We start from the raw sequence: 21,425 nt of genomic DNA on the forward strand, positions 1-21,425 counted from the left end.
AGATTATTCTTTTCTGATTTATAGATGAGAAAATCAAGATGAGAGGTCCACACACCTTCTCTAAAGCAAACTGACAGCATATGACCCAAATCTGGAAGACTTTTTATTATTAAGCTTCATTACAAACATTAAAAATCAGAGGACTTCATGTAAAAAAATCCAATTTTCATCAGCTCTTGAAAAATCGTAAAATGGGGCATCACTGGACCCACAGTTCCCATGATGTCCAGCATTTGGAGCTGAATAGGGGCTGCCCCTCTCAGATGTAGCTCGAGTTCTCAGGTTTACTTCAGCCTCCACCCAACTAACTTCACTTGTGACCAGTAGGCATTTGAATTTGAGACAGGAAAGAAAGAAACCACTTTATTTGGAAAGATGAAATAGAATTTAATACATATGCAAAAATAAATCCATAATGCAAGCCACTTCTCTGGGGTTCCACCCGGGGTCCGTCCACCTTGTCTAGGACAATGGTTACCTCAGGTTAAGTGGCTACCTCAGAGACAAAACACAAGAGGTACCAGTCCACACAGGGAAGACACATATTTTGCCTCCTTTCCCCTAAACAAGCTGCATATACTGTGTAAACCTTCACTGATCTGTAAAATATATCTAGTAATGCAACAAAAGTGCTGGGTCAGTAAGAAATGAAGTCACTAAAGCAGCAACAAGGACAGTTTACCTGGCTTGATTTGTCAAGGTTGTGAGAAATTCTCACAGTGCTGTAGGTTGAAGGGGGAAAAGGGCTATTCAGAAGCACTGGGGTTTTGGTTTGGGGGGACTTTTTTCTTTCTTGCATCTGCAAGGCCTGCTTTTTTTTCTTTTTTTCTTACAGCAAAACTGAAAGGGTCATTAAACTCCTAAATGACAGCACTCTTAGACCCTAGCTCCAGCTTAGCTGCTAACTGGAAGTGTCATGTGAAAGAGTCACTCTACCACCCAGAAACTTGGTTTCTCTATCTGTGAAATGAAGGTAACAGATTATTGCCCCATATTACTCATTTCCTGGACCTTTGCATGTTTCTTGCACTTGAAGAAATCTCAGACGTCTTTCCAGTTGGGGCTGGAATGTCCTGTTGTGTTTTGGGTTTTTTTGGCATGACCATTATTTGTGGAAAAAGTAGAGGGCCTAGTCAGCTTTAAAAGACACAAAACTAGGTTTTGAAGTTTGAAAAAATTCTTCTGATGACTCAAAAGAATTTCACTATCTTACAAGTTACTTTTGTTATTCTCAGTGGTCCTTAAAGAACCATTTGCTTAGCTATATGTCCAGGCTATCCACCCACAGACATTAAGGACATATGGGGGGTGGAATTGCAGGGGTGATGGTTCAAGACAACCCAGACAACAAATCATTAATTTGTTGGAGGAACCAGAGTCTCAGAGAGAGTGCAGCGATCAGGGCTGGCTCTCTATTTGTTCACACATTTACTGAATGCCTACACTGTGCTAAGGCACTGTGGATGGTTCCTGCCCTCAGGACTTAATTATAGTAGCTCTCAGTCAGCCTTCAAAGAGAGGAGTCAGCAAGCTACCTATTTTTGTAAATAAAGTTTTATTAAAACACAGCCACACTCGTTCATTTACATATTGTCAATGGCTGCTTTAGCACTACAACTTGAATGCAGAGATGAGTAGTTGACAGAAACTGTAGGGCCCACAGAGCCTAAAATATTTACTATCCAACACTTCACAGAAAAAATTTGCCAATCCCTGGGTTAGAGAAAAGAAATGACTTTAAGAAATGAGAAAGATGATTAGGGAATACAAATTATTTGCCTAATAAAATCTGAGGGAGGAGGTTGACTGAACTGACAACAAAAAAAGCATGAATCATATGCGACTTGATTACTTTGAAGTGATAAGTCACAGTCAAGTTGCTTCTCAGATGCATTTAATATGTGCAATTGAACAATATGTACTGGTTTTAAAAAAACAAACAAAAATTAAAAACTCAATACAAGCCAACTACTTGATCTGGTGCAGATAAGAAGGGTTGATGGGTTCCAACTTCCAGGAGAAAAAATGGCTATGATACCATATACAAAAAGCAGGGATACAAAAAATGTTTTCCTGGCACTTGGGGTTGATCAGAGCATTCTGTTTTCTTTGCTATTTGAAACACCCAACAGAAATCATACTAACATTAAATCTGAACTCCTTTTAAAGGGAACACTCATTAAATAAAGAAAACCATAGCCTGGCCCTGGGGAAACTACTAGAATTAATGAGTGTTTACAGTTCTTGCCCTCTCACTCTCAAACATCTTCAATAAATCTCAAGGGGCTGCAGCTGGAAGCATTTACAAGACAATCAGCCTAGCTTCAAGCAGAAAACGGCAAGGACAGGAGTCGGGGAGCAGATACTACATAAGAACAGCAGATGTTAAGAAAGCACAGAGGAGTACTGTACAAAGGAGCCTTCAGTCACTGTGGGTGCCTGCTCCCAGAGAATGTGCCGTCATTCAGAGCTACTATCCTTTTGAGCTTTGAGGCACATTTCCACACTACTGATGTAAGAGTTAGAGGTAGTTGACCTGTGCATACAAAAATCAAACCTCTTTTGCAAAGCCCACTGCAGAAAGCGTGCTTAAAAGTGAAATATGCCTCCATCCTAGAAAACCAGTTTCTTCGTGGGAAGGAGGGAAATGAAACTAATAGGTTAGAAAACAATCAGTGCGAAGTCCCTTCCTTGTGGTAGAGGGAGGCCTGGGTCTTATACAATCTCATATTCCTGGAAAAATGCCACGCAGGCTTCCAAATGCAAGGAAGACGGCTTCCCGTGCAGTGCTGACAGCACACACCCCATCCTGACTTGGCAAACTCAGGGCTCTGTGGGCCTAAAATTTCAGTCCTGCATCGACAGGCTGGTGGGCAATGTCCTAACGGTTTCCATCCAAGGCAGAAAAGCACTTTCTTACATCTCATGACCAAAAAAAGATTTTTTTAATATAATCTCCAAAGGGTACACTGGTTGGTCAGACTGCGTTTTCATTCCCCACTCCCCCGTAATACCGCCCTAAAGGACAGCTGTGACATCGCTGCGAGTAGCAAAAACATTTCCAAGAGTAAAAATATGAGATACAAAAGTTGACTTACAACACACTAAAAATACCCCCCTCCGCCCCCAAGAAAAACAAAGTGTAAGTCTTTAAAAAAATTTTTCCCTCCTAGCCCTTTTGCTCGGGACGAGCTCTCGCAGGCAGAGATTCCCCGGGCTTGTCACTCCTCCATCTGGGTCCAGGCCTCCTCCGCCTTCTGGTAGTACTGGTTGGCCAGCCGGCCCTTCATGGCTTCCATGGCGGCCTCTGCGGCCTCGGTGTACAAGTCACCTGACAAAGAGCAAAGTGGGGTGGGAAGAAGTGAGCCCACCCGCTGTTTTGCCCAGTCCGGGTCCTCCCGCTTCCCAGGAACTGCACCCGGAGTTTTTTTAGGAAACCAAACTCCAACTCCTCCTCCTCACCCCTCAACATGACCTGGATGGCCTCTAAGGGTAGGCATGTAATTAAAGCCTGACCAATCAGAGCAGTACATCGTTCCTCCATTTCTCACCATCCTGCAGGGATTAGTCCAATCAGCAAAGGCCACCTTACTGGCCAAAGTGATTGGTTTAGGTCTGGGTGTGTGATTCAATTTGGGCCAATCAGAATCAAGCTGAGGACTTTACACAGAACTGATTGGATAAGATGGTGATATGGTTGGAAATGATAATGATGATGATTTAGTAATCCAATGCTACCAATTCATTTAATTCTCACCCAGTAAAGCAGGTACTGTTCTTATCTACACTTTACAGATGAGCAAACTGATGACAGAAAGGTTAACCTACCCTAGGTCACAACCTAGAGGGGGCAGGGCTGGGATTGGATCCCAAGGGTCTTTGGACGACCAAGCTCTGCACCACTTTCCACTTGATATGAGACATTGGTGGGTTAATAAGATCTGGATCTGTCAGGGGCCACCACATAGAGCAGAGTGCAAAGGAGGGCTAAAAGAAAAACAGTCCTGATCACATGGTTTGAGCTCCTGGACCCAGCCATGCCTGAAGCCAGTTCTACCCTGGAATTTCCAGGTAAGTGAATTCATCTTTGCATGGGTCAGTTTGGGTTTATTTCAGTCACTTGCAACCCAAAGAGTCTTAACTTATGCATGGCTAGTTCTTGAGTTGGGAAGCCAGAACCAGTGCGGTTAGGGATAAGGGGACAGAGAAGAGGATGCTAGAAAGGACAGTGAGCAAAATTCCACTTTGGTGTACACCTAAATTCTCCCTTGGGATGGGCTTTTTCCATCTTCTGTTCTGTTCCTAAGACTACACACAAATGTAGGAGCCTAGCTATGAAATTCCCTGGTTTTGATGGCCATCCTAGGAAGTTTTCCTTGACTTATGTTAATTAATATTCACACAGGGCTGTGGTTGTTTGAAGCTGTATGTATCCCAGAAAAACATGTTCTTAAATTTAACCCATTCCTGTGGGTGTAGGCCAGTTTGATGAGGCTACTTCAGTTAATGGGTGATCCACCTCATTCAGGATGGGTCTTAATCCTATTACTGGAGTCCTGTATAAACAGAATGAAGACAGAGAGAGCGAGTGAGCGAGCGAGAGAGGGCGCGCTATAGGAAGCAAGCAACTGAAATGGAATGCAGAACAGAAGGAAGAGACCAGGGGACTCTGCCATGTGCCTTGCCATGTGGCAAAGGAGCCAAGGATGGCTGGCAGCCAGTCTTTGAGAAGAAAGCATCCCCTTAATGATGCCTTGATTTGGACACTTTCCTGGCATCAAACTGTGAGCTAATAAATTCCCATTGCTGAAGCCAAACCATTTTACGGTATTTTCTTGCAACAGCCTAGGAAACTAAAACAAGGGCTTTTCCAGTTTACCAGGGCACACATCCCTCTTTCCTGGAAGCTGGGGACAGGGCCTGTTTTCCCAGGGCTTAAATGACCTGGCTTTGAGTTACTCAGATCTGAATCCTCTACCAGCTGTGTGACCTGGAGCAAGTTCCTTTCTCCTAGAGGAGCTGCTTCAGCTTTCTCAACACTACAATGAGGACAATTCCACTTAACCTCACTCAGTTGGTTAAGAACTAAAATGAGATACTGTTAATAAATCATTTAGCAAAGTAAGAGCTTAAGAAATTATGTTTATTATTATTCATAATATATATTATCATTCATAATATTATACATAGAATTTCCCAGTACCATATTGGGCACAAGACTAAAGTACTGTAGAAAAAGCACTGGAATGGGAGGCAGAGGGCCTGGGTTCCAGCCCTGACACCTCCCTGCTGTGTGAATGCCCCTTAATCCTTGTGGGGACCCCAGGAAGAGGTCCTATGAAGAATCTGAGGCTCAGAGAGGTCGCAAGGGCAGTAAAAAGCAGGGCCAGGATTTGAATCTGGATCTGAGGGATTTCTAAACCAGATGCTTTGTCTTCGATGCAGTCCATTGCCTTCCTACTCTGACACCTATCCCAACTGCACCAGGCACTGCCTGTTCCCTGCCACCTTGGGACTGGGCACTAAATCAGATTTTTAAAAAGTGATTACCAGTATAATTTTTTAAATTAATAAATAAAATAATACATGTTTGTACACTGTTCTAATTGCCTCGGCAGTGTTTCCTGAACTTCAATCGTTCACGATTCTCCTGAACAATTTTTGCTGTACCCTTATCTAAAAGTCCACAAACCAAATTCTAAAACCCTTGGGGCCAGATGTGTTTGAAATTCAGAATTTTTTGGATTTTAGAAGGGTAAATCAGCAACATGCCATAAATGGATAATATTCCTAGCAGGCTCTGGGCAATATCCCATGGTCATACATTCATCGTTCTGCAATGAAGCATAGCAATATTTTCCCTAAGGGGAAGAAAAAAAGACTAAAAACAACCTCAAGTCAGTTCAAGATCATTTTTGCTACCAAATAAATTTGCAAAACTTACAGAAACACTTTTGGGTTTTAGTGCTTTTCAGGCTTTAGAAATTTCATATATGAGATTGTGGATTTGCATTAAAATTTCATTAAATTTTTTATACAACCTTCAAATTTTAAACTCAGCCACATCCTGAAATTGGGAGTTAATATGTTCATTGTGTAATGGGAAAAAAAAGATAACTTGCCTATCGACTCATGAATGGATAAACAAAATGCGATACATCCATACAATGGAATATTATTCAGTATTAAAAAGGAATAAAGTACTGATACATGCTACAACATGGATGAACTTTGAAAACATTATGCTAAATGAAAGAAGCCAGTCACAAAAGGCCTCATTTCATAGGATTCCATTTATGTGAAATGTCCAGAATAGGCAAATTCGTAGAGGCAGAAATCAATTAGTGGCTGCCTAGAGCTGGGGGAAGGAGCAAAAGGGGAGGTACAGGGTTTCTTTTTGGAGTGATGAACATGTTCTGGAATTAGATAGTGGAAATGGTTGCACAACCTTATGAATATATTAAAACCACAGAAACATACACTTTAAAAGGTGAATTTTATGTTATATGAATTTCATCTCAATAAAAAATTGTCAAAAAAAGTAAATAATACATAACCATTAAAATAAAAAATGTCAATATAAAAAATACCAGTTCCATAAAGACCCCTCCTGGGCTAGCACCATACAGTATCCCACCTGGCAACAGATGGGCCAGTATAGCGCTTTCTCCCCACCAGAGCTGCCAAGTCCCTGGGCCTCTGCCTTGCCATAATTCCCAGTGGAGCAGGAATCTGTCCCTCCCTGTCCAACCCTGCCTACCCTGGGGGCAGATCTGCCAGGCCATACCTGATCGCTGTGGGTCCTTCTCCAGCCCACAGCCACCCTCGAGCAGCATCTCAGCCTCCCTGGCCAGCAGCGCATACCGGGGCTCATCCTGCATCCCGTCGAACTCGCCACCCTCATCACAGTCCATCATCCCTAAGGCTGTGTTGTACCAGTGCAGGGCTTCTGGCCAGTCTCGAGCCCTTGCCGGGAGATACAAGGGGAAAGAGGGAGATTACCACGGGAACAGGGCAGGAGGAGAAGGAAGGTCACCCAGCAGGAGGGGCCGGTCAGGAATCCCAGCGGGGCCACCATCTATAGCCCACAGCCCATGGTACCCGCTGCCATCAGTCTAAGGGGTTCCTTCACACTGCAGATTTATATTGTTGTTAAGACAGCAGTCAGGTAGCTTCCCCTGACAAAATCAGTTATTACGACAATTTTCCAATGGATGGAAATAGAGCATCCTGAGAAAGGGGTACCATTTTTCTAGTTTGTACAAAATCACTCTATGGGCTACCTCTGAGCTGACAACAATCACTCAGCTCCATTTTAGTTCTGCCTGTGCTGGCTGGCTCTGGTTTCCCTCCAGCACAATCCAGAGCTGACCCCCAATTAGCTCACTTCCCTCTTCTAGCCCTACCCCTCAACCCAGAACTATTTCTCCTACTGCAGCTCACATAGGGCCAAACCACGGAGGGCATCCTTAGGTTCCACCCAAACCCAAATGATGCAAAATATAGAGCAAACAGAGCGGCAGACTTTTTTTTTTTTTGGTGTACTAAATGCATATCACTAAGCTTGCAAGTAACAATGTATAATACATCAGCAAAGAGCAAAAAGAGAGGCACAGATAAGATGGGCTGTAGGTCCCACAAAATGATCCGGAAGCAAGAGCCGTAATGACTCCCTGACCTCTCCTCTTTGTCACGCTCGGCCTTCAAGGCCCTACCTGACCCAGTCCCACCCTCTAGCCTCAGATCCTACAAATCCCCTTTGCCAGCCTAACTGGGCTGCTTCCTGCGCAACTCTGTACTCACACCCAACTTTTAGCTGCCCTTTGGCCTTTGCACCTGCTGCTCCCTCTGACTGGAACGTCCTTCCCCAAACTTTCTACAGCTGACTCCTCATCCCTCAAGGCTCAGTTCATACAACACCTCTTAAGAGGCGCCGTCCCCAAGCACCCTATTTCCTTACAATGGGGACCTCACTCTAATTCTCCTGTTTACATGTTCATCATCTACATTCTCCCCCGACTAGACTGTAGCTCCACGAAGACAAGGACCATGTCTGTTTTGTTCACTGCTGTATTCCCAGGGCCTGGCAAACAACATACCTCGATAATGTCTGTCGAAGGAACAAACATAAAAAGTGGCTGGCTGTGATGGTGTTCAGGAGACAACCTTGACTCCATTTTATTGTATTTTTTTTAAATTTTATTTTGAAATAAATTCAAAGTTACAGGAACGGTTGCAAAAACAATACAAACCCCATACACAGCATACCCTGACCCCCCTCCCGTGATACCCCCTCCACCAACTTTAACATGCTGTCACACCGCCATTTCTTTCTTCCCTCCCTCCCTCCCTCCCTATCATCCATCATCTATTGCTCTGTCTTCTGAACATATGAGAGCTAGCTGCACACATCCTTGAACAAACACTATAATTCACACCTACAATTCCCATGAACCAGAACATTCTTTTATGCAATCCCATTAAGCGCAGCTAAGAAGTTCAAGAAATTCAACATTGATACAAAGCTTACATTCTATATTTCCTTTTTTTTTTTTTTTTTTTATGTCCCAACTGTATCCCTTTGAGCCTCCTCTCCTCCATCCTCAGATCCCATCCAGGATCATCCTTGGCTTTCAATTTCATCTATTTAGACTGTCTTTTTTTTTTTTTTTTAATTGTGAAAACATATATACAGCCTAAATCTTCCCATTCCACCCCCTCCCTAACATTCCATTAGTGGGATTAATCACATTTAGAATGTTGTAATGCCATCACCTTCCCACCATCCATTACTAGAAATTTCCCTTCACCTCAAACAGCAACCCTACACTCATTTCTTAACTCCCCATTGCCCCCTCCCCCACTTCTTCTAACCGATACTCTACTCTACATCTCTATGGTCATATTCTCTGATAACTTCTTTGTGTTTACTGTGGGGCTTAAATTTAACCTCTTAAATCCATAACAATCTTGGTTTTCTTTGATACCAACTTAACTTCAATAGGATATATTAACTATGTTCCTATACTCCTCCATTCCCCCACCTTTATATAGTTCTTGTCAAAAATTACATACTTTACATTGAGTCCAAAACCACTGATTTGTTATTAGAGTTTATGTATTTTCTATCCTGTAGGAAGTAAATAGTGGAGTTACAAATCAAAACTTACTGACTTCCATTTGTATTCCATCGTGGTCAGAGAATGTGCTTTGAATATATTCAATTGTTGTTTTTTTTTTTTTAATTTGTTGAGGCTTGTTTTATGTCCCAGCATATGGTCTATTCGGAGAAAGATCCATGATCACTAGAGGAAAATGTGTGTCCTGGTGATTTGGGATGTAAAGTTCTATATATGTCTGCTAAAATTCTCTATATCTCTCTCTCCTTTCTTTGTTTTTCTGTCGGTAGGGTTCCCTTTAGTATCTGAAGTAGGGCAGGTCTTTTATTGGCAAAATCTCTCAGCATTTGTTTGTCTGTGAAAAATTTAAGCTCTCCCTCAAATTTGAAGGAGAGTTTTGCTGGATGAAGTATTCTTTGGTGGAAATTTTTCTCTCTCAGAATTTTAAATATGTCATGCCACTGCCTTCTCGCCTCTATGGTGGCCGCTGAGTAGTCACAACTTAGTCTTATGTTGTTTCCTTTGTATGTGGTGAATTGCTTTTCTCTTGCTGCTTTCAGAACTTGCTCCTTCTCTTCAGTATTTGACAGTCTGATCAGAATATGTCTTGGAGTGGGTTTATTTGGATTTATTCTATTTGGAGTTCACTGGGCATTTATGCTTTGTGTATTTATATTGTGTAGAAGGTTTGGGAAGTTTTCCCCACCAATTTCTTTGAATACTTTCTAGACCTTTACCCTTCTCTTCCCCTTCTGGGACACCAATGAGTCCTAAATTTGGACGTTTTATTTTATCTATCATATCCCTGAGATCCATTTCAATTTTTTCAATTTTTTTCCCCATTCTTTCTTTTGTTCTTCCATTTTCTGTTCTGTGGTCCTCTAGGACACTGAGTCGTTGTTCAACTTCCTCTAATCTTGTATTATGAGTATACAGAGTTTTTTTAATTTGGCCAACAGTTTCTTTTATTTCCATAAGATCTTCTATTTTTTTATTTACTCTTGCAATTTCTTCTTTATGCTCTTCTAGGGTCTTCTTTATGTCCTTTATATCCTGTGCCATGTTCTTCTTCATGTCCTTTATATCCTGTGCCATGCTCTCATTCTTTAACTGTAGTTCTTTGATTAATTGCACCAAGTACTGTGTCTCTTCTGATCGTCTGATTTGGGTGTTTGGGATTGGGTTCTCCATATCGTCTGGTTTTATCATAAGCTTTAAGATTTTCTGTTGTTTTTGGCCTCTTGGCATTTGCTTTGCTTGATAGGGTTTTTCAAGTTGTAAAAAATACCAATCTAATTTTTCAGATCTACAACTTGATGGCATTCACTTTCTCTATCTAACCAGCAGATGGTGTCTGTGAGTCACCTATTCCCCTCAGGTCAGTTCTCCTCAACTTTGTCTTTGTGATGTGTGGGGAATGATTCTTGTTGGGTTCAATTCGTGTACTCATTTTGGGTGTGTTGTTCATGCTGTCCTCCCTGAATGTGGGGCGTGTGTCTGGGTGGTTAGGGAGGCAGAGCAGCTTTAATATTCAAACCTCCCAGGTGTTCCTGGAGATTTAAGGCAGTTGCAAGAGTCTAAGCCTTCATTTCAGTCTTGCCACAGATATTCTCTGCCGCTGACCCACAAGTCCCCGTCATTGATGTAGGGTCCCCGGGTTTTCTGAACAGGGCCCCCTTCTCAGCTGTGATCTTCCAGGACCTCTGCTGAGGGAAGGCTGTGCTACGTCACAAGTGCGTGCCGTCCCTCAAGGGAAGCCCCAGGACGCCGGGACATGCAAGGGCGCTCCCAGCCTGATGTAAAAATGGCTGAATGGGGCGTCTCAACCCCCCCTTCGCACAGCTCCGCCTTCCCAGCTCCCGGACAACTAGCTGTGGGTGCACCCAAGGTCACTGTCCACAGCCAATATTGTGGCGTGTGCACGGTGCTGTGGGGTACACTCCCCGTCACACTGGGTTTCCTGGCACGGCTCTGGGCTGTGGGTCCCACCCAGGGCAGGAGTTTCTCCAGCACGCCGGGGAGCTGGCTGCAAGCGACGCGGTTTCTTTCTCCTTGTGGTTCTCCCCTCTGCCCCCCTGGCCCTGAGGCAAGCAGCAGCAGGCTATCCTCCATGCCAGACACCAAGAGGTTGGCACAGCCCACTCCTGCCGTGCTTCACCGTGCGGTTCTCACCGTCGTAACTGCAGCCACTTCTGGGTTTTTTTTTTTTTTAAAGAACTAGTCCATCTCCAAACACCAACTCCTGGTTTCCCCACACTGCAGCGCAGCCGCAGGACTTTCAGCTGGCTTACTCAAACTCGTTTCAGAATGCAGACTCCCGGTTTCGCCAAGTGCACGGTCCCGTGGATTTAGCAGACCATGTCTGGCTGGTGCATCGCTGAAACTGGTGTTCTGGGTCAGTTTCTGGTTTTTATCTAGCATTTTTCACGGAGGTGTTTTTTTGCCCTGTCTCACCCAGCCACCATCTTAGGTTCTTGATTTTATTGTATTAAAGAAAGGAAATGTTTTGACAATTATCGGTGACACGGCCAACAAATGGGGGTCTGGAAACTGGATTGGAAGTTACTGGACAAGAAGTTCTCACTTTCTTAAGCTCTGACCCTCCCTAGTCTTGAAGGGTGAAGCGGAATTAAAAACATTAAATGGGAAAGAGGGAAACAGACCCAATCCCTCCCTGCCCACCCCCATCTAAGATTACACCTAGTGATTAGAGCCCACCCTGTCTTGGAATTTCCAGTGACTTTTACTTCCTCCATACATAGTAACTGCTGAGAGGGCCAAAACCTCTTAAATATGAATTTGGGTCTCCATGGGGCCTTGCTTTACCCACAGTGGCCTTTAATTAACACTTCCTGAATGGAATGGGTGGGAGTAGCTTTGAATGAGGAAGAGTAAGAAAATGACTATATCAGGATAACCACGAAAGAACATTTTGATAGATGTTATTACATAAAAATTAAAAACTGATGGTGTCCCCCAGCCCAATAAACAATGGTCATTATGTGGCACATGTGCTACCACCTCCCATCTACAGTGGCCATCTCTGGGGGAAAAAAAAAGTTAGAAAGGGGGAAACGTATACCTTAGGGTCAAGAGCTTTCCTATACAAAGAATTCTTAGAAATCAATGGGAAAAAAAAACTATCATGTCAAATAAAAAGTAGACAAAGGACATAAAGTGAAAACATAAGTAGCTAAAATTTTTAAGGCCCTTAGATACAGATATTCAATGCCCAGTTCCAGCTCCCCTATACCCAACTGTGCTCCACCGCTGTACCCAATGATACAATTATGTCATGGATTTTCTGTTTACTTCCCCTCCATGCCAGTATAATTCTAAGTTCAACAAGATGTAGGGCAGTAGATGGTACATTGGAAGAGGCGTGAGAACACCTGTTTTGGCTCTCCTACTACCTGAGTAGCTATTTTTTTTAATTAAAAAAAATTTTTGTAACATATATATAACATAATATTTCCCATTTTAACCACTTTCATGTGTACAATTCAGTGATATTAATTAAATACCATCACCATCAGCCATTATCAAAACTTTTTTATCTCTTCAAACAGAAACACTTACTGTACCCATTAAGCAGTAACTTCCCATTCCCCCTACTCCATACTTTCTGTCTCTAGATATCCGCCTTTTCCAGATATTTCATATAAGTGGAATCATACAATATTTGTCCTTTCTGGCTCATTGCACTTAGCATAATGTTTTCAAGGTTCATCCGTGTTACGGCATGTCTCAGAACTTCATCTCTTTTTATGGCTGTGTAATATTCTGTTGTATGGACAGACCACATTTTGTTTGTCCATTCATCTGCTGATGGACACTTAGGTTGTTTCCACCTTTCGGTTCATTCCGTTCATTCAAACAACTATGGAGCCAGGCCCTGTGCTAGGCACTGGGACTACAAAGATGTATACGATCTGATTTCTGTTCTTGATGAAACAGAATCACCGATATGAAAGTGCTGTCCAAACATAAGAGCGTAGTATCCTTGCAAGGTAGGCATCTGCTCCGTGTTTCGACAGCAGGTTGCCATGTGCCCAGGAGTTTTAGACCCTAAGAGCTTGATATAACAGAGCCATGATGTGACTTCCCTTCTTGTAAACCCAGGGAGAGGTAGAGACCTTGACACCAAAGAGGAGGAAACTGCCAAGGGGTTTAGAGAGTGAATGTTGAATGCCGCAGGAGGTTACTGAGGACAGCAGGGGCAAGCAGGGCTCCAGGGTAGGCCACAGAGGGTAAGCAATGAATCCTACTACGAGTTCACTTCTCCCAACCGACCTCTGCTTCTGGACTTCTGGGACTCCCCCAACCCCTAGCCCAGCTAGGGGAGCTGAGACGAAGCTCAGCCACCCTCCCCATGTTCCACTGCAGGAACCAGTCCTAGCACCACAGCCTAAAGGATAAATGAACAAGTGTCAATACCTGCAGAATCCTAGCATTCAGGAATCTCAGTGCCACTCTGGAAAATCACAACAGCCTGAACTCACCCCTGGACCTTGTCCCCTTCCCTCCCCTCTTATCTTAAAAGTGAAAAATAAAAAAATAAAAATTAAAGTTGGAAAGTAAATTAAAATCACCCATCATCCTAACATCTAGAGACAACCACTCTGAACCTGATGACATGTAACTTTTGACATGTAATGGCTAAGACACCGCCACTGATCTCCAGGCTTATGGCTGGTGCTGTGAGAATTAGTGTTTAATCCCCACACAATGACCCTTGGGGTGTGTGCGGGTTCAAGAATTATTCCCATTTTACAAAATGGAGAAACTGAGGCCAGGGAGGTAAAATGACTTGCCTAATGGTAACCGGACTAGTAAGGGGAGGCAATTCCGGAACCTGGGTCTGTACTGATCCTGACATGCCCTGAGTGATGGCGCTCAGTACCTGTCCGGGCTGAGGTTCTGGCCGGTGTCAAAAGCTCGTGCCACTAGGATCATGGACTGTCTGTCGCCAGCTTCAGCTGCTTTCAGTAAGTAATCAAATCCTTTTGTTTTGTTCTCTTCCGTATCCTGTCAACACAAACCAAAGAGGGGGTAGAAGCAAATGAGACTTAAACTAGAAAGGGCTGCCAGGATCTCACCAATCAATCTTTCCCCCTTCCCTGAATTATTTTGAGGGTATTGGGCTGGGATGCTATGGACTTGCACATGGTGAGAGAAAAAACAGGCACTTTGAGGACTTCCATCAAGCAGGGAAACGTGGAATCTTGGTTCACCCCTGCTCACTCCCCTCTATCTACTTGGATGCTACCAGAGCCACTCACATCATCTCTTGCTTCTCATGGTGCTCTCTGCTTCCATTCTCCTTTTTTTTTCTTAACAGCTTTATTGAAATATGAGTCATATGTAACATAATTCATCCATTTAAAGCTTACAACTCAATGGTTCTTAGTATATTCACAGAACTGTGCACCTACAACTACAATCAATTTTAGAATATTTTCATCACCTCCAAAAGAAATCCCGTACCCCCTAGCTGCCATCCCCCAATCTCCCCATTCCCCCAGCCCTAGGCAACCACTAATCTACTTTCCATTTCTCTACAGTTTTGCCTATTCTGGATATTTCATGTAAGTGGGATCATGCAATATGTAGCCTTTTGTATCTGGCTTCTTCCACTTAGCATAATGTCTTCAAGGTTCATCCATGTTGTAGCATGAATTAGGACTTCGTTTCTTTTTATTTCCAAATAACAGTCCACTGTATGGATATACCACATTTTGTGTCCCCCATAAAGACACAATTCAATTCTAACTCCCAATCCTGTGGGTGTAAACTCATTGGTAAATGAGATCTTCCCTGAAGATCCTATTAAGGCGATGCCAAATAGACTCTGGTGGGTCTTAATCCTAGATGACTGGAGTCCTTATAAGCCAAGAAAATTTGGATGAAGAAACAGAAGCCACAGAAAGAGACAGATAGCCATGTGACAGAGGCAAAGACTGACTGGCAGCAAATCACACCAGGATTCTACAGACTCTGTGGAAGGCATGTCCTGCCAGAACCTTCCTATGGACTGCGAGACAATCAATTCCTGTTGTTTAAGTCCACCAGTTTGTAGTATTTGTTATAGCAGCCCTGGCAAACTAAGATGTCAATTATCATGAATACTGATGTTAAGAGCACTCACATACAAGTTTTTACGTGCACTTGGGTTTCCGTTTCCCTCGGGTACATACCTAGGAGTGGAAATGCTTGGTCACCTAGTACTGTTTCACTGTTTGGGGAACTGCAAGACTGTTTCTCACAGCGTCTGCCCCATTTACATTCCCACTGGCAGGGTCTGAGGGCTCCTGCTTCCATTCTTGCTCCCCCATGAGGCATTTCACAGCAGCCAGAGACAGATGCTCTTAAAGCCTAAATCAGATCATGCTGCTGTAGCAAAGCTGCTCCAGAGATTCTTATTTCCCTTGGAGAGAAACCTAAAGCTCTCACATGGGCCTACGAGGCCCTCCACCCCCAGCATGTCCCCTTCTCTCTGACTCTCCTCCTTCCATGCTCCCCCTTCGCTTACTGTGCCCGACTGTGCTGGGCCTTCTCCAGCTGCCTGTCCTCACCACGGAGACTTTGCACTTGCGGTCCTCTCTGGCCCATGTGCTCTAATTTTCCTCATGACTGGCTCCTTCTCAACCCTCAGGCTTTAAGAAGCGTGTCAGGGGCTAACAGCTGTCCCCCATATCCACTCTCCTTATTCTTCTTAAGTAACAGAACCGCCATGCTTTCACTGGGCAGGTGGCCAACCAGCTAAAGACTACATTTCCCAGCCTCCCTTGCAGCGGGAACCTGTATCCTAACACACAAGGCTTCTGTAGTCACTCTGGATTATGCTGTGTCATATTTTCTCCCCAGCATTTAAATACGTGCATAAATAAGACCCTTTAGAATAATGCTTGGCATGCAAGAATTGTTCAGTAAATGATATTTTTAATTCTATCAGAAATATTTTTTATTTGTTAATTATTATCTGTACTACATCCTTTCCCACCCGAAAAGTTCATGACAAACTGTATGAGAACAGGGACGTTGTCCTTCTTATTCATTGTTGTGTCCCCTGTGCCTGGAATGGCACCTGGAGTGTAGGAGATGCTGGGAAAGCATGTGCTGTATGAATGAATATTACTAAAAGGGCAAAAGGCTAAAACAATGTGGGAAATGGGCTGTCCTGTGCATGTTAAGATGTTTAGCAGCATCTCTAGCCTCTACCCATTAGTAGCTAGTAGTGCTTCACTAGTTGTGACAATCAAAAATGTTTCCCAACCAATGTCCCCTGGGGAGGGGGCAAAAATCACCCCTGCTGGAGAACCACTGTTCTATTGTATCTGTATGGTGGAAATAGTATCTGGAAGTGTGTTACAGCACATTTCTTCTCAACTCTGTGTTCAGAGATGTCATGTTGGAAGTTTGAAATTGGCCATGGGATGAGTATTTAAATGCTACAAATCAGGGTTTGATTTATTGTGTGTGTTACTTTTTTTTTGGAGGGGGGTGGTGGTGGTTTGGATTGTCTAGACATAAGAAGTGATGGAGAAAATATTAATAATGCAGATTGATTAAAATTAAATCAATGCTAAACATCTTAACATGCACAGGACAGCCCCCAACAGCAAAGAAATTTCTTATCCAAAAAGTCAATCATGCTGAGGCGAGAAACCCCACAATGGAGGTAAATAACCTCAAAAGCATAGATAATAGTAAAGCTTAGTAAAATAATTAGGAAGTGATGAATTTTGAGAGTTTATTACTTTTGTTTTTAATATAATTCATTTCATTGTAAGCGTATATAATTTGTTGTATCTGTAGCCTTATATTGTAACTAGCACAGACAATTGAGGAAATATTCTTCCAGTATTTGAAACTATTATCTCAGTGAGCAAAGAAGTCGCCCACATCAGTGCAAACAAAGGAAGTTCCAGTTCTGACATAAGGAGGTCTTTGCTATTTCACTTTCACCTTACCTATTACAGTCATGAAAACGTTAGCCGATATTTATGTCAGAACTATAATCCTTCGTCAGCTGCAATCATGGGTTGGCTACGGATACAAGAGTTCTGCAAAACTCAACACAAATGTTCTATGAGATATAATTAACTATGGAATTTAGAATAAAGAGCATTTTTGTTATTATTTGTAAATGGCATGCTCCACATTCTTTATATCAGTAAAATGTACAATAAACCTGCATACATAGATATGCATCCATTCCCTCCCCACCCCAAGAACCAACTGGTAGGCATAACCAACACACCACTGGCTGAATGAGGTCTCAGTCCTGTCCTCAAGGAGCATAAAGATCAGAGAGAGAGAGTCAAGTCCCAAGCCTCTCCCCATCCTCTCCCCGAGCCAAGCCTGCTCCTCACCATCTGGGGAATAAAAACAGCTGTGGGTTATCTTTGCCCACATGCCAAATGATTATTTGACTGAACTATATGAAACTGCCACTAATCCACTGTTCTTGACTTACAAAAAAAGGCAACTTCATGAGGTTCAACCTAATGTGGACAAGGCTAGTCACTGCAGCAATTTTTGTGATATCAAAAGAATGATGAACCCACCCAAGCATCCGTCAACTGGGGACTGGCTACATAAAGTATTTTGTACCCATACAATGAAACATAATGCAGCTGTCAAAAGAAGAGGATGCTTTCTCTCTACCACAGAGTTGAAAAACGTCCACAGGGCACTTTCAAGTGAAAAAAAGGTCCAGAAGAACATGGGCAGAAACACTAAGTTTGGAGGAAAAAAAGAGGGTGATGAGAAATGAATAAGAATGGTTACCTGTTGGGGGAAGAATGGGAGAATGGAGGACAGGGTGGAAGGGAGATTTTTTTCACTATAAATATTTTTATATTTAAAGAAAAATTTGAAATATCACATGAATGTATTACTTGGAGCGTCACAGCACCCTCTTCCAGTCTGAGGCCCCCTCCACCCATGTTAACCCAGCCTTGCCCAGCCACCCCATCCACCCACTGCCACGTGATGGGGAGGATGGGGACAGAAACGCTGGGACCACACGCCCACAAAGGGCTTCTCAACTTCTCATGGGAAAAGATGTCACTCCCTGGAACTGCCAGGTCCTGCTAACTGCCTCAGTCCTTTCCTCATTGTGCCCACAGCCCAGGGAAGGGGAGAAGGCACAGACGCGCAACAGATTTCCCAACACCTCCACCTCCTGCTGCTCCATCCCCTGATGCCTTATGGTCTAGCCAAACTGCTTGGCTTCCTGTCCTTTGAGCCACTTCTTGTCTCTGGCTCTCGGCTCTTTGCAAGCTTCTCCCCCTTATCTGAATCGCTTCCCTCCTGCACTCTGCCTGGCCAACCCCCATTCAACATTTTGATGTATTTAGATATCACTTTATTCATTCATTCAGCAAATGTCTCTTGGGCATCCACTGTGTGCCAGGCTCTGTTCTAGGATGTAGCTAGAACTGACCATGATTGGGAAGCCTGTGCTGACCCCTCGAAGCCCCAGTCAGGTCCTTCCTCATTGGTTTCCACCCGTATTCTCTGCTTCTCCCATCGCTCCATGTTGTAATTGCCTGGCCATGTGGCTGCCACCTTCCACTCACCCCGCCCCACCCCACCTCAAAGGCAGAGACCACTGCTATCAGCTTCAAGCAACTTTGGGACAACGTCTGGCCCCAAGCCGATGCCCAGGAAAATTTCACAGAATGCATAAACCTCCAGGATGGGGACAGGGGAGTTAGGGGTTCACTGAGGCCCCTTGGCCGTGTCCCTGCCACCCCCTCACCTTCAGAGAGACGTCAGCCAGGATGTGGTGGGGCAGCTGCGAGTACATGAGCCCCAGGCCCACGATGGCCTCCAGCTCGCCCAGGTCAGCTGCGTGCTCCAGGTGGAAGACGGCCGACTCGCAGTCCCACTCCTCGCCCTTCTCGCAGAAGCGCCCGCCCTCGTGGTACCGCACCATGGCCAGGTGGACCTGCCACACAGACTACGGCGTTGGCCCGGCCGCCTGGGAGGCCGAAGCCAGACCCGTGGGCCGCCCAGCCAGCCTGCAGGAGGAAGCAATTAGCAGAGGAGAGCGGGAGCCTTGTGGGTGGGGGTGGGTGGGGGGGGATCCGGGTTAGTGCAAAGAGGGGCCAAAATAGGCATCACCAATACCTTCCCCAAAATAGACTTCCCGATTTTCTTTTCAAGGTCCAGGTTATTAAGTCTTTGCATTTCCATGGCTGCAGCTGAAGGCCTAGGCAAGTGGAGGCGGGAGGGGTTGAAGAGATTCCACTTCTCCACACAGACCTGAAGGGAGAGGACGGGCAAGGTGGGGTTTAAGGCTAGAGAAGTGAGGGGCTGGACAAGGGATGCATGTCAGCGCCACCAGCTATCAGCAGACCCTGCTACATAAAAGCCTGGCTGTCAGGGGCGGGGGAGAGCAAACTCTTACTCCAAATTAACGTGGACAAACACCACTCCATTCCCAATCACTTGAATTCCACCAGCTCATGGGCACGAAGAGAATATCACAGCAACAGGACAAAATAGCTAGCAAACGACGGCCACAGCTCAAAGAAGCATTTCCTCTAGTTTGGCAATCTGGGTTTGCCACCCCCCCAGCACCCCCAGCCAGCTCCCCACACAAGGCACCAGAGGAGTGTGACTTCAGACCTTTCAGCAAATCCACTTTGCTTTTCTCTGGGAATCATCACAAAGCTGTGGACAACATCAGCTGTGCTTTGGGATGTGGATTTAGAAAACACAGCATCTCGCCCAGCTAAAGACATCCCCATCCAAAGGTGCTCTCAGGACAGGGCCGGGCAACTGGCTGTGTCTGCCTGAGGAAGGTAAATCATCACTGAGGGAAAGAAATCTCGGAGAGCAAGCATGGGGAGTCAGATTTACCAAAGGTTCTGACGGAGTTGGACTCCTGGATCCTTCCCCTTAAGCTAAAGCTTCCCACGTCCTTATCTGTATCACCTGGCACCTGAGGTGCCCTCCAGGGGAGGGCCTGGGAACGTGTATCTGTAACACGCATCTCAGGTGGTAGTTACTGAGCAAGTGTGGGAAAGACCAGCCCGACAAACTCTGCGCCCCACGGACTTTTCTGGCTGACTCTCAAATACACTTTGGACCTTTTCACCTTCAAGCCTTTGCTAGGCCAGCTCTCTCCCAGCTGGAAGGTCCTTCCACCCCACGCTGGCCATATCTGCTCAAATCTTACCTGCCCTCTAACACTGGACCCCAGTGCCACCTCCTCCCAGGAGCCTTCCCTGATCTCCCCAGCAGGGCTTGACTCTAGCTTCTCCCAGAATTATTTCCCACGTGGTACTTCTGGGTCAGGTCCATCTTCTCAGCAATGGTGGGGTGCAGACAGCTCAACCCCAGCGCTGCTGACGTTTGGGGCCTGGTCGTTCTCTGTTGTTGGGGGTTGGGGGATGAACATCCTGTGCACTGTAGGACATTTAGCAGCATCCCTGGCCTCCACACACTACATGCCGGTAGCTTCCCCATCGCCAGTCATGGCAATCAAACATGTCTCCAGGCATCACCAGATGTCCCCTGGGGCAAACTTGGCCCTGGCTGGGAAGAAGCTAGGCACTGACCGAATCAGACTAGCAGGCTTGAAGCCTGTCTCCACCACTTACTAGCCAAGTAACTGGGGAAAGTTCTCCACACCTCAGTTTTCTCCCCAAATAGAATACAGGTGAATGACAAGAGCTCCTATTGCCCTGGGTGGCTGCAAGAGGTAGAGACCTACATGGCAAGCACTGTAACCTGGGAGCCAGGGCTGCCGCTACTATTTCCCTACAAAGACGGGGACTGTTGTGATCTTCTCTAATCCTCCTCCCAAATCTCCCAGGATCCTGCCCAGGGCAGAGGCTCCAAAAGGGTCTGACCAGGGGATTTGCCCCATCAGGAGATGTGAGCGGGGACTGGGCTTGCAGGGTGAGTGCAATGGCAGGGAGAGAGAAACAGAGGCTGGCCAAGGCAAGCAAGCAGCCAGCATAAGCCTTCCCCGGGGCTCATTACCCGTCCGGAGCTGCCCAGGCTGTCTTCGTCAGACTCATACCTCCGACTGCCGTTGGAGTGGCCCTAATTGGAGGCAGAGATTAGAGTGATGCAAACAGCAGAACTTCCTCCCAAGAACCAGCCCGGCCCTCCCAGGTGACTCACCTCCCAAGGAACCAGCCCAGCCCTCCCAGGTGACTCACCTCCCAGGGAACCAGCCTGGCCCTCCCAGGTGACCCGCCTCCCTGGGAACCAGGCGGCCTTCCCTGGGTGAAGCTGGAACCCCCTGACTGCTAAGCAGAGCACGCTGGGTAACTGCAGAGA

At 45.1% G+C, this 21,425-nt stretch overlaps 1 protein-coding gene across 2 annotated transcripts in view; it reads right to left on the reverse strand.

Annotated features, from left to right (window-relative positions):
- Window positions 1–341: 341 nt before the first annotated feature.
- Window positions 342–21,425, reverse strand: part of EEF2K (eukaryotic elongation factor 2 kinase) — a 110,254-nt gene continuing 89,170 nt past the window's right edge. Inside the window, exons 13-18 of one of the 2 annotated variants that reach the window (XM_037814438.1) lie at window positions 21,123–21,185; window positions 19,260–19,394; window positions 18,889–19,077; window positions 14,023–14,147; window positions 6,788–6,966; window positions 342–3,331 (exon numbers count right to left, since the gene is read on the reverse strand). In XM_037814438.1, coding sequence (XP_037670366.1) covers window positions 3,222–3,331; window positions 6,788–6,966; window positions 14,023–14,147; window positions 18,889–19,077; window positions 19,260–19,394; window positions 21,123–21,185 — 801 coding nt within the window. In that variant the 3' untranslated portion in view covers window positions 342–3,221. Of the gene's footprint in view, window positions 3,332–6,787; window positions 6,967–14,022; window positions 14,148–18,888; window positions 19,151–19,259; window positions 19,395–21,122; window positions 21,186–21,425 lie in introns of those variants that run through there. The other variant, XR_005213566.1, reaches the window with a different exon arrangement.

Source organism: Choloepus didactylus, chromosome 21, assembly GCF_015220235.1.
Source record: "Choloepus didactylus isolate mChoDid1 chromosome 21, mChoDid1.pri, whole genome shotgun sequence".
Taxonomy (NCBI): domain Eukaryota; kingdom Metazoa; phylum Chordata; class Mammalia; order Pilosa; family Megalonychidae; genus Choloepus; species Choloepus didactylus.